The sequence below is a fragment of the Nyctereutes procyonoides genome, unplaced genomic scaffold (assembly GCF_905146905.1).
Source record: "Nyctereutes procyonoides isolate TBG_1078 unplaced genomic scaffold, NYPRO_anot_genome, whole genome shotgun sequence".
Classification (NCBI taxonomy): domain Eukaryota; kingdom Metazoa; phylum Chordata; class Mammalia; order Carnivora; family Canidae; genus Nyctereutes; species Nyctereutes procyonoides.
In genome coordinates, this window is record NW_026575148.1 from 5379937 (window position 1) to 5392849 (window position 12913).

The window sequence follows — 12913 nt, forward strand, 5'->3', positions numbered from 1 at the left end:
AAAATTAAGATGAGCCAGAAAGAATTGGATATTGTTTAGTCGAATGAAGATGTCACTTTCTCTGCACCCACCGCTCCCACACTAATGTGTGCCCCTTAAAGATGAGGATGCAGGTGAGGAAGGGAGATGGAAGGAGAAAAAAAAAAAAAAAACAACCCAAACCCCAACCTCTATACAGACATTTTGCAAACACTTTAACAAAAGAGAATTTAACTTGTTACTTGCTTTTAGGATTTAGAGAACTAACTTGTAGGGAAATGTTCCACCTTTGGGAAAATCAATAACACTCAGAGCTGTGTGGTTTGGAAACCTTTTATCAAACCTTGGCTGCTTTGGTGAAGAACCCCGCAAAGTCTCTCTCTAGGTGTTAGGCTGAAACTAGCAGGCGCTGAAAACCTAAAGCGGAAAATTTACAACTTGATCAGCCCCAGCCACACACCAAAAACCTGCTACTGCTGCAAACATATGTTCCAGATTAAGTTAAGCAAATGGCTCTTGTTTCTCAGGGTTGAAAGTTGATCATGAAAATTCAAATTTGAGTGAGTTGTGCTTCCAGTGGATCACCAGATCCTCAAACGCTTATAAATCTCTCCTAACTGTTTCCTCAAGAGATTTCATATACTTTCTTATCTTCTTGAGAGCTTAATTTAGAAGCTCCTGGGAATTTAATCCAATCAGGTATTATCTACGGGGGACACCTGTAATTTCAAAAGTTGGCTAAGTTGAAAACGAGGTGTAGTCTTCCTTCTAATGCTAAAATGCTGGAGAGCTAATGTGGAGCTCAGCTGTTTTCGTGCTCCATTTCCTCGCATGCATAACTCATTTTAAAAAGCAGAAATTAAACTCGATTTATTTTCAAGTTTCTTGAAAGTTTCATTCGCCAGAGAAGTAGGTGATTTTTTTTTTCACTGCCTGAGACAAAATAAAGGAGTGTTATCAAAGCCCTTAATTATGTCAGGAAAGACTAAATCATGGTGTTTCTCTTACTGGGGGGAACTGCCTTTTGCAACCTCCCTGTGGTCATCCAGTCGCCTCCTGGCTAAATTATTTGAGGACCAGTCTGGCTACTCAGCAGTCTTGTAAGAAAATTTAGAACTACCTCCCGACTCTTTAAGGTATCCAGTTCCTTGGGTAAGTTGCAGAGGATGGAGAGGGCATCAGGCACCTCGGGTACCTTCCTGTGTAATCGCGGGAGTCCGAAGTCAGTCTCCACTACCTCCCCGCATTCAAATGATCATCCTGCAGATTTTAAGCGATATTGTCATGTTGAAGTTTGGTAGTTATTGTTTACATTTCTCCCTTCCCCAAGGGATCTTGGCAAGTGTTTAAGAGATTATTGATTTCCAAGAAACCAAATAAAGAAGGCTGTTCTTTTATAACATATGAAATACACACTTTTCTGTAACTAAATAGGCAGTGTATATTTGACATTGACAAATGGACAGGAGACAAGAAAACTTATTTTACAAGATTTTGAAAGGGAAAAAATGGACAGGACAGCAGCAATCCTACAGAAGAGTAAGATTGGAATTAAGGGAAAAGCTTGGGTGAAAGTGGGGGGATGGCTATCTGTGCTCTAAAATAAAGTTTCTTCGAACACATACAGGTGGTTAGCAAACATCGTTGAAGAAGCTCCTTTCAGGGGGACCTAATCACAGTGGTCTTTCTTTCTTTCTTTCTTTCTTTCTTTCTTTCTTTCTTCTTTTTAAAATGAGCTTCTTATGCTTTTTTTTTCTCTACATTTTTCTCTGGCAATGAGGTACTGAAATATCCACCCAGGTATGAGGGTTTCTAATTTACTTAGAATAACCCATAAAAGTCATTCTGAAGCTGTGTCAAGAATATATATATATATATATATATATATATATATATATATTAAAAGTAATAAATACCTGATAGAGATCTTAGTTATCCCATCCTCCAAGTCATAAGGGAAATACCCAGTGAAGGAAAGAAACTCCCCAATACCCAGATTGAGAGAACAAATGGTAGGCACCCAGGAGTTTCAGTGTTACATATTCCACCCCAAATCTCCACAACTTCCCGCACCAACAAAGGAAAACCCCAGGTCCTTCCCTGCACTTGATTCTCTTTTCTTGCTCCTGAACCTTAGGAAGGTGAGAATGAAATATTTCATTTATCCGAAGATGGAAGCTCAGTTTATGGAATGAGCTCCCCCAAAATATACCAGCCAAAGACATGTAAACATTATGGAGATTATTTCAGCTGAGGGTTCAGATCTGGAATCTGCGAGTCTCCGGGTCACTACTATTCAACAGGTCCCCTTTGCTACCCTGCACACTTCAGCTGCAAACTTCGTCCGTCTGTCCACCCACGTTCTCCCCAGTTTTCGTAGCAGGGTGGCATCAGTAGATTAAATAGCTCTCAGCATAGCCGAGTTTCCCTAGGAGCAGAGACTTATCTGAGTATTTGGGCAAAACGACTCTTGAGACCGCAAGAATGACCAAACTATGAAGGAAAATTCTCTTTGGAGAGAACTCAGCAGTGATTCTGCACACTAAAAAACGGGAGGGGGAGGAAACTTTGTGAAAGCAGCAGTGTGTGAGAAAACACTCTAAATGGTTAATCTGTGAAATATTTAATAAAATGTTTGTGTTTTAAGGGATAGAAAAATAGAGTGTTTTGAAGCTAAATTGCTACTGTAGTGAGGAATTCAAGGAAATTTTTCACTGCAATGGCGTGCCAAGTAGAGAATAATTCTATCCTGAGATGCATGGTAATCCGTGATACTCTACAAAAGCAATTTTGAAAGCGGTTTATCGAGGCTATTTTACAGGAGGAAAAGAAACACTTGAAATACAAGGGTTCTCTCCTTAATTCTCTTTGTTGGCCCTTTCTGAGAAAGTTATGGAAGAAGTTAGTTTGGAAAGTATATTGGCACAATCAATATTTAGTACAAGTTTGCTTCTGACCGACTCACCTGCTCTAACCTTATTATTTTCGTCCTCAAAGTCGGTTCAAGGGAGTAGATGACAAGATTGGGGTTCCAGGGGGGAGAGGAGGGATCTTACTCAAAGCCCAACAAGTGAGGCGAGAGTTTCAGTCAAACAAGGTGCAATTTGAAAGCTTTGGAAACTATAGTTTTGTCTTAGGAGTGGTGACTTCAGGGTTGCTAGGGAGACGGTGCAGTGAGAAAGACGCCACAAGGCAGTGATCTCCAGTTCTTGTACTTTGCTTTAACGCGACAGTAAAAAAAAATAAATAAATAAAAAAATAAAAAATAATAATAATAAATAAATAAAAATCCAAACAGGAAGACACGCGGACCTTGGGAGCTGTAGGACGTGAGGTCTGCAAGTGGGGGAAGCGGTAGTGGCCGGGAGGGAGTCAGGCACGTTGCTGTCAAGCTCCTTAGCGCGCCCCGGGCGGGCGCCCCGTGCACCCGCCCCCACCCCCCGCCCCGGGACGGCGATCGCCCGGGACCTGGGCGCCCCCCCCACCCCCCATCTGGCAGCAGCAGCCCCGGCTGAGCCGTGGGGACCGCGGGCCCCGGGGGCTGCGTGTGCGCCTCCTGGAGCACAGATCACCAGCCCGGGGAGAAGGTGCTCCTGCGGCAGCTGCTCTTCACCTGGAGCCTGGAAGGGCGGTGGTGCAGCGAGGCAGGGAATGGTCGTGGGGGGTGAGATGACCCTGCACCACCTAAAGGGCTGAGAGTGGCGCTGCTTTCATCCTAAAGTAGATGCAAATTCGGGGAGCAGGGGGACTGGTGTGTCAACTCCCGGGGCACGCTCACTGATTAGCACGGGCGTGGAGCAAGCGGGATTCTCCACCCACAAACTGTGTACTTTTTAAACTCATTGTCGCTTTGGGCTCAGATGCTAAGGTTTCAAGAGTCAGTTCCCTACGGCGAGGGAGTGGTCGGGGCGAGGAGTCCGGCGAGGGCCGCGACTTCGGGGTTCTGGCGGAGGGGAGCGGGGAGGGGGCGCCGGGCGCTGTCCATGGTGCTGGGCACGAGGCGCTGCCCTTCGCGGGACCCAAACCAAGATCTGGTGTAAAATGGAGAAAGACAGTCCAGCCCCTCCTGCGGCAGGGGATTTTTTTTCTTTCCTTTTTTTAAATTCCCGCGAATGTGAAAAATACGCACGAGGCTGTATAATTTAAACAGTACTCTAGGAGTGCTCTGCTCTACCTCCCAGTCTGTACTGTTTAGTCAGCCCCGTTAGCTGGTCATTACGGGATGGTTTCCCCTTAAAATGTTCCATATTTCAAAGTAATGTAATCATCAATTTTTTTTCTGTACAAAGTAAAGAGGCAGGCGGGAAGAAAAAGGGTGACTTGAGACTTCACACGTATCCAAAGGCACTTAGGCTATTTCCAGATTTGATAGGATATAGAAGCAGAGCATGACTTAGCCTGTTAGATAACATGGATTTATTGAGAAAGTATTAAAACTATATAGATCCAATTTCACTTAAATAATTCTCCTAACTCTACGCTGGCCAAATGCTGCAGTTATATTTTTGTCAGCAAGAATAACAAGAGCGACTTACCTATTGTAGCGCGCGCGTGTGTGTAAATTTGAAATGGCTAAGCTTTCATTCTAAGTTCTAAAATGGCACTCTAACAACTGCATGCTCTTAAAAAGAAATTTGGTCTCTTAAAAGACAGGTAGCCAGGAAGAAAGGAGGATGCAGATAGAAATTATTTCAAAATGGGTATAAAGAACTAAATGGAAACATAACCTACCTAGTAGGTCAATCACACTTTTGTAAAACACACACACACACACACACACACAACTTTAAGTATATAAACTATTACACACTTGTATAAAACACGTTTTTTTAAAGGGTCTATCTATAAATACATATATGAAATTATGTAACAAAATTTACCTATGCTTGGTTAAACCAGAAATATGAAAAGCAGGAAAAAAATTTATCTGAATTGTGTTGATCATGAAAATCTTACTTAGCCTCGGCAGCTTGAATCCATGTGACAATGAAGAAGGAAAAGGACAAAAATTCAAACAGCTGACACAATGATCAGCAGCAACTGACAGCATCTCATTTGATATTTGATATCAAGCACTAGATCAATATTTGTGAGATCAATGCAATTTTAATGGTTTTTCTTTCAAAACTGTATGAAAGCCAAATCATGACACTCTGCTCGGGTTATTTTTAAAGCTTGTTTTAGAGCTGGTTATTCCAGGGGATGATATTAAGTAATTTACTGAGGCAAAGGAAAAGAAAAGAAAACAACAACAACAACAAACCAAATAAAAACCAAAAAACAAAACCACCACAATAAACTATCAATATTTCTTCAGATGGTAAATCCTGATGATCTAAGTAGGTAGAGAAGGTGTGAACATTTATTGAAAAAAGAGCCATTTATTTAATTAAGGTTAAAAAATAAAGAAGAAAATAAACCTTTGGAAAATTTTTTGGAGGTACATGAAGATGAACTGGATCAGGAATACCCTGTTCAGTCACAGTGGGAGTAGGGGGTACTTGAGCAAAAATGAATGAAAATGATAAAAAGAAATAGCCTAGGCCTTTCAGCTACAGAGTCAATCCCTTCATGTGTGGAATTCAGTGGGAAATAACAGATTTTTCTGTGTCCCAGGCAGAGTAGAAAACTGAGAGTCCTATCTGAAACTCCTACACAGCAAGGTTCCTACAAAGGTCAAAAAGAGGGGGAAAAAGTAATTAGGTATATGGTATTGTCTTTTATTTCCCTTTTAAGAGTTTATACCTTAAAAGAAAATTCAAATTAATCTAACTCACAGACATATAGGTCTTCAGCCTACAAATCTTTAAACAGTAATCTAGGAGGGTTCTACGCTTGCTTTTTTTCCCCTTCAGTCTTTACTGCTTAGACAGCAGCGTTAACTCATTTGCCTACCAACTCATTTTGTTTGATAAAAATGCTAAACTTTATTTATTTGTCTTTACAGATTCAATTCTGAGGAATTTTTCACCTAGAGGAATCCGAGAGACCTTCAGTCCAAACAGCAATTTCTGGGGAGGTAGATGATGGGGGTGGTGCAGCAGTATAACTAGGTGAACACTTTGGTAAGGCAGTGAGAAGGTGAGATGGGGTGATTGTGGATGGCGTTTCTGATAAGCAGATGCTTAAGTTTTCAGACTAAAAGAGAAAGAAAATTTTTTCATTTGTAATTCAACTCTGACTAAAAACTTGGGAGAAGTTAGTTTCCCACTTGAAAAAATAGGAATATTTTAGAAAATTTCTAATGCCTGACCTAAAGATCTCTCATAGAATAAAATACTTCAAAACTATGCAATCCTTAAACTTTTTCCCTGGACGTCTCTTTTTTTCCCCTTAACATTTTTCTTGATGGCAGTTGAATTGCCTAATAATGAAACTGTTAATATATCATTACAAACAGGTCACTTCAAATATAAGGGTAATGCATTATAGGTTTTCAAGTGAGATTCATGCCTACGTCCTTTTGCAGTAGAATTAAATAATGCACCTAGTATATCCCTTAAGTGCCTAGGTAAAGACATATTTTCCAGGATTTTAATAACTCCATAACAAACAGTCACTCTCTGCATGTGTCTGTATGCTCTATTGTATTTCAAGTCTGGCAGATTGCCTACAAACTAGACACCAAGAGTTTAAATCAATTTTTCTTTAATGAAATAGAGCCACCTTACACACAAATACACATTATATACAAACAGAATTTACAGATGCAAATGAACTTGAGGCATTTAAAATATTTATGACAGTGCCTTGAAGAATTTGAACATGAAAATTTATTTAGAAGAAAATAAGTTTACAGACAATCCTCATGACCAACATATATAGAGTACCTACTATGTCACAGGCACTGCAAAGACATACACATGCTGTATGTATTGTTTATTTCTGGTGGGATGGACATATGGATGCCCCATGGATGGGTATGTACATGTACATATGTGTACACACATATGCATATATACATATTTTTCTATTAGGTCTTAAAAAAAAACCCTGAGTTATCTCAAAGAAGGAAATCAACTTTATAGTCAATTGTAGTTAATTCAGGCTTCATTTTGACTAATCATAATGAGACCAATAATTTTTTTCCTTATAGCATGGGCAGTACTTAGAATTTAAAAGTTTAGTGTTCCAAAAATGCTGCTCTTCTTAAGCCACTTTGAAGTAATGCTAGTGAGTCTAAGATCCAGATCTACATGTTAATCTCTAGTTTTGCCTTCAAACAGAATTCAGTTACAAAGAACTTGGAAAGATTTTGAATCTATTCAGAAGAGGAAAACTCTTTAATTTTCTGAGGAGTAAAAACTCCCCAAGAAACTTCATATAGCTTCTTAGATTTTGCTTAGCATACGTGATAAAACATTGATTGTTGCAGTTTGGTGACCCATGAAATTTGGGGGTTAGTTTTCTCTTCAGACCAGAGCATATAATTATGCAAATAAAGAGCTGTCACTGATCTAGTGAAATACTCACAAACACATGCACTCTGAAATTGGACAGAAAAGTGAAAATGGTTGGTGATGTGATGGTGCCATGGTTTGTTTTCCTGCCAAGTTTCTATCCAAGTTCATTATTCAAATTGTAAACTTTTAAAAGAGACATATCATTCTTGGGGTGTTGGTTGTCTTTTCACTTCAGATTCTTTGTATTGGTACTGCAGGCTGGTTACAAAGTACAGTTCAACATTATTTTACCTATGACAGTCTCCCATATTACCCTATGGAATAGCCAAGAAAGAAAAGCTGAATGATCTAGAAAGAAAGATGCAGGGCCTCCCTAGATTTCTTTCTAGAAACATGTTTCATGTCTGTTTCAAGTAGAACTCAACCCAACAATACGAAGAATATAGTGAAATGTTTTTCACAAATCTCAGGGCAAAGGGCTGGGAAAAGTTGCCTGGAAGGCCTCATGGATTAAGTCAAATTTCAAGGTTTTTTTTTTTTTTTTTTTTTTTTTTACATTAGAAGGAAAATAACTGGTCTCTGCATGGTATCCAGTTAATGGTCAAACTTTCAGGATGACTTTCTCCTATCTAGCAATTAAAGCCCACTATATATAATATTTGGTGACTTTAACCTTTATGGTTCATTTACAATTACCACTCTTTAAAACCTTTGTGCTAAGAATTAACAAGAGTTCTTCAATCTAACCATGCTCTTTGGCATCGAGGTCTCCCAATTCCAAAGTTACCACTGCACAGGCTGTTGCATAATTTTAGATGTCATGGAGAGTCCCACTGATGAAATCTGAGAAGGCTCATGTCAGACCACTGACTGCTAAAGACATCACTACATGAAAGATCAGTGGTGTGAAACTTTAAAAACATTGATCCAAATGAATCAATTAAATCAACATTTATCCCTCCTAAGTGTGAGGTTTAAAACTATCATTGTTGCTTTTTTTTTTTTTAACTCTACATAGATTTCGAGATAAACGTTGGAATGCTTTGATGGCTACTTCTATTCTCGAATCTCCGTTAATCGACTTTGTGCTATTTCCCTCTTTTCAACATCTTCCACTTGGTGTACATTCTTTACTTTTAGTACAGTGCATGACAGTTGCAATGCTTTAAATCTAAAACCGCCTAACAAAGCTGACGCTTTAGGTAGGGTAGCTTTAAGCTCTGTGAAGTGTTGATTAAAAACCCTTTCCCAGACTCAAACTGATCTTTTTGGAGATTAATAGAATATTAGATAAAAGGAAGACGAACAATTCAAGAGACTCCCACTCAGTCACTCTATACAAGGAAGGAAGGAAGGAAAGTATTCAATTTTTGAAAGGGAGTACCTCCTGGAGTCTTTTATTTTATATTATTACAGCCCCTAATAAGTAATCATAAAATAACCACCATTATCCTTTTTTTTTTTTTGCCACCCATATTTCAAAGATGAGAATGTCTCACATTTATTTAAAGGCATTTTTCCCTTTAGAGGCATGGGGAAAGTTTTTGAGAAATTTTTAGACTTTCTGTAATCTTTCTTAAATGAATCAGGATCATAGGAACCTGTCAGTTTACAGTTATAAACTATGGTGTAACAGGAGACACACACGTGTTTGGATCGAGACTCCAGATAATCCAGAGAAACATGTGGAAAAATTGAACATATTAGCCTTGATAATGCAATTAAACATATTTTTGTCACCCAAACTCTCTCAAAGGAGTTACAGGTTTTAAAGAAGGAAAAGCTATAAAATATATGTAAACAGGGTATTTCTGGATTACATGTAATAAATACATCAAGGACCTATACAGGGACTTGGGAACAATGCAACGTCATCAGACTCCTTTTGGAAAACACATTTGTTTACAGTATTACTAAAAGGTATTTTATAAAATGATAACAATGGATTCAAATTCCCTTGTAGCTAAGGGTATTTTAGATACTAAAAACAAACACCTTAAAAAAATGTTAGCTTTGTGAACGGTACAAGCCAAATAGTAAGTAAGCAGGTGAAGTTAGGATGTGACCTTACAGCAACAGTAATAGTAATAAAAGGAGCTATACGGGTTAAAATATTGATGAGTGCTGTCCCATCATTCCTTTTAAGTTTCGGCTTTTACTAACCTCTGTACACAAATAAATGAACTTCTGAGCAATAATAATACGCCGCTGCTTGTTGGGAAAATTGTTTTTATTTTAAAATGGTAAACAGAAATATATAATATATATGAAAGTCCTGTGCTTTACCCCTCCCCCCTTTTTGTATAAACTATAATGCAATCCAGGTAGAAGCACAAGGCAGAAACTTGAGAAAACAGCAATTATTACAAATAGATTTTTCTCCCCACCCCCCCACTATTATCCATGAAAACTTTTAACGGCTGCGTGGTCAGGTACCTTTATAAAGTCCTATAACCAGTATTTTAAGTTTTAACAGGACTATTTTGAATCTCGGATGTATCAACAACTCCTTGCTTCCCATTCCGTTTGCTCTAGGAACTGGGTATATAAATTTTTTTTTTTTTAAAGCCTACATCCTAACCATAAGTCTCTAGTCTCCTAAAAACCTGTCTACAGAAACCAGAATGGGAAGAAGATTAGAGCAGAAATACTGTTAACACTTGTCGCCTCCAAGCAGGCGGTCTACTACCAACCGATTGTTGTTACTCCAGGAAAATTGAGGTGGATGATTATTACTACATTTATACCAACAGACACATAATCAACAGGTTAAAAAAAAAAAGTCCTACATTACAAGGAATCTTCTCACTTATCAGTTGGAGGTCTCAGATGGTTTGCCTAGCTCTCTCCGGGTTGCTGCAGCTCAGATCCACAAGTAGGAATTACATTTGCACAACTTAAGTTTGCAAATAGCTCTCTGTAGATGGTTAAACAAGGCTAACAACCCAGCAGTTTTAAAGTATTAAAGGCAATTAAGCAGTGATTCACTCAGGTTGCAAGTAAGGGTTTTCAAAAAGAGAAGTGAGAAAACTCCAGAGAAGGAACAGGAGTGATTTGCTGTATAAGCTGAACACATGTACTTTGCTCTAATTCAGGTGCACACGTGTCATAAATTTAGCACTGCACAAGTGATTTTTTTTAAAAGCACTAAAATTAGTTTTCCTGCGAATACTTTCGTATAGTGAAAACACCACACAATTTATAACGCTTTGAAAAATATATTCAATCCACATCAATTCTCAAATCCTCTCAAAGGAAGGTATCATTATTGTATACAGTTCACCATTACTACTAAGACAGAAAAGATTGCAGACCAACATGCTTGACGTTGTTGGGTTACAACATATTAAGTTATCCAGGTGTTGGATAAAATGACGTTTTGATTTTTCCTCTTATGCGGTTTCTGCTAAAATAATATCAAAAGATGTGTATATATGACCAGTGGAAAAAAGATCACTTTAATTTGCCATCATTAAAACTAGAAGAACGAATTAATGTACTTATATACCAAACACAGATATTGTCAGTTTTAAAACTTGCTGAGATCGGTTCATCATATAAAAACATCTTGTCCATGAGGTGGTTATTTTAAGTCATTTTTCTGAGGAGGCAGACAGTTCTCCGTCGTTTTTGGGTACATTTAATCATGTCCTCAAATAAGGCAGGTATATCGTTGCATATACTTTTAAAAAGGATGAAAAAATATTAAATTCCGACCCTCACCTGCTAGAAACAGAATCTTTACTAGTAATTAAATTCAATTAAAAATTGATGGTATTGAGATTCAATATCTGAATTCAAAAAAATCAGCAAAAATCTCAACTTATTTTGCCTCTTATGTTTCACAGTGTTGGCCAGATATTAGCTGGATTAAAGTAACTGTTGACGCTGTAGGGCACTATGCCCTGCAGAGGACATGGACTACTGAGAATCGAGCCACTGGGTTGAGAGGAGCGAATCTTTCACACCAGGGCTTTCTTTCCCTTTCTGTTGGAGCAGAGAACTAAAAATCAGAATCATTTTGGCCTCACTTGGCCTTCCAGGAGGGAAGGGTGGAGCAGCCCACAGGTTCCCTCCCCGAGGACAGGGAGACGCCGTCCCTAACAGGGTCTGGCTCCCCCGGGGCTCGGGGCCCGTCCTGCCAGGTGGGATCCCCGTCACCCACGACAAACTTTCTCCCCGTTAAGACCTAAAAAGCAAAGCAAGTGTGCGATCTACGTTACAGCGCTGACGCTCCCTGCACATCGGGCAGTTAGGGAGTAGAGTCAATTCTAACGGCAAAGTGGGACATTCCACGAGGACGGGGCCTTCCCCGGGAGGGTGAGCTGGGCCTTCGCTGAGGCCGAGCCCCGGGTCAGGGCCCGCGCGGTCTCCGCTCCCGGGCGGGCGGGCGGGCGGCGGGGCCGGCGTCCTGCGCCAGCGCCGCTCCGGGCGTTCCCCGGCACCGGCCGCGAGGGGGGCGGGAGGGGGGGCGACGCTCCGAACCCCCGGGACGACGCCGCACAGCAGGGCGCGCACGCTCTGAATTTAAATTGGGCTTTTCTGGAGGGGTGGGGGAGGGAGGGGGGGAGGAACTCCCTTAAAAAAAAAGGAAAGGCGTAAAGAGTCTCTTTGGGAAAAATCGACCTCAAATGGGAGCCTGGAATCTAGAATAAAAGTTTGCTTCTGTTCGGAGGCGGGGGGGGGGGGGCAAAAAAAAGGGGAAAAAGGAGAAGGGCAGGATTGAGGGGGGCCGGGGCCGGGCCGGGCGGGCGGCGCTGCGCGGCGGCGGGCGGTAGGACCGCGCGGGCTCCGGGGCCGAGGGGCAGGGCGGCGGCCCGGGCGGCGCGGGCGGCGCGGGGCCGGGGCGCGGGAGGCGCGGGGCCGGGGCGCCCGCCTCGCTGGGGCAGGTGCGCTCGTCTAGAAATAATGCACCGCGCTCCGCGGCCGACCGACCGTCTCACGACCCCGGCTCCGGGAGGAAAGCGAGCTAATGAGGGCCCGGGGCCCGCCCGGCCGCGCCCCCGCTCCGCGCCCGCCGCCCCTCACAGCTCCTCGTGCTTTAGTCGGTGGGAGCGCCGCGTCGGGGCCGGCCTCGGGGAGCCGCCCTTCGCCTCCGACGCTTCGCTGAAGAACTTGAAGATGGACGGGAAGCTCTTCCAGGACGTCAGCTCGTGACGGTCGGTGCCTGCAACACAGAACAAAGCGGACACCGCCGCGGAGCCGGTGACGAGGCGGCCGGGCCCCGCGCCCCGCCCCGCCCGCACCCCCGCGCCCCCGCTCCCCGGCCGCCCCGCGCATCCCCGCGCCCCCGCCCGCGCCCCTGCTCCCCGGCCGCCCCGCGCATCCCCGCCCGCGCCCCAGCTCCCAGCCCCCCCCCCCCCCCCCCCCCCCCCCCCGGCCGCGCGCCGCTTCCGCAGGCCGCACCTGTGCCCCCGCCCCGGGGCCCGGGCCCGCGGGCCAATCGAGGCGCCCGGAGGCCGGGGCCACGCCCTCCCCGCCCGGAACCCCCCGCCGCCCCGGCCCCGCGCGCGCCGGTGGGGTCCCCCGCG

At 42.6% G+C, this 12913-nt stretch overlaps 1 protein-coding gene across 3 annotated transcripts in view; it reads right to left on the reverse strand.

Annotated features, from left to right (window-relative positions):
* Nucleotides 1-12208: 12208 nt before the first annotated feature.
* Nucleotides 12209-12913, reverse strand: part of FAM172A (family with sequence similarity 172 member A) — a 420789-nt gene continuing 420084 nt past the window's right edge. For all 3 annotated transcript variants that reach the window (XM_055312860.1, XM_055312861.1, XM_055312859.1), the window contains one exon: nucleotides 12209-12549. In XM_055312860.1, coding sequence (XP_055168835.1) covers nucleotides 12407-12549 — 143 coding nt within the window. In that variant the 3' untranslated portion in view covers nucleotides 12209-12406. The remainder of the gene's footprint in view (nucleotides 12550-12913) is intronic.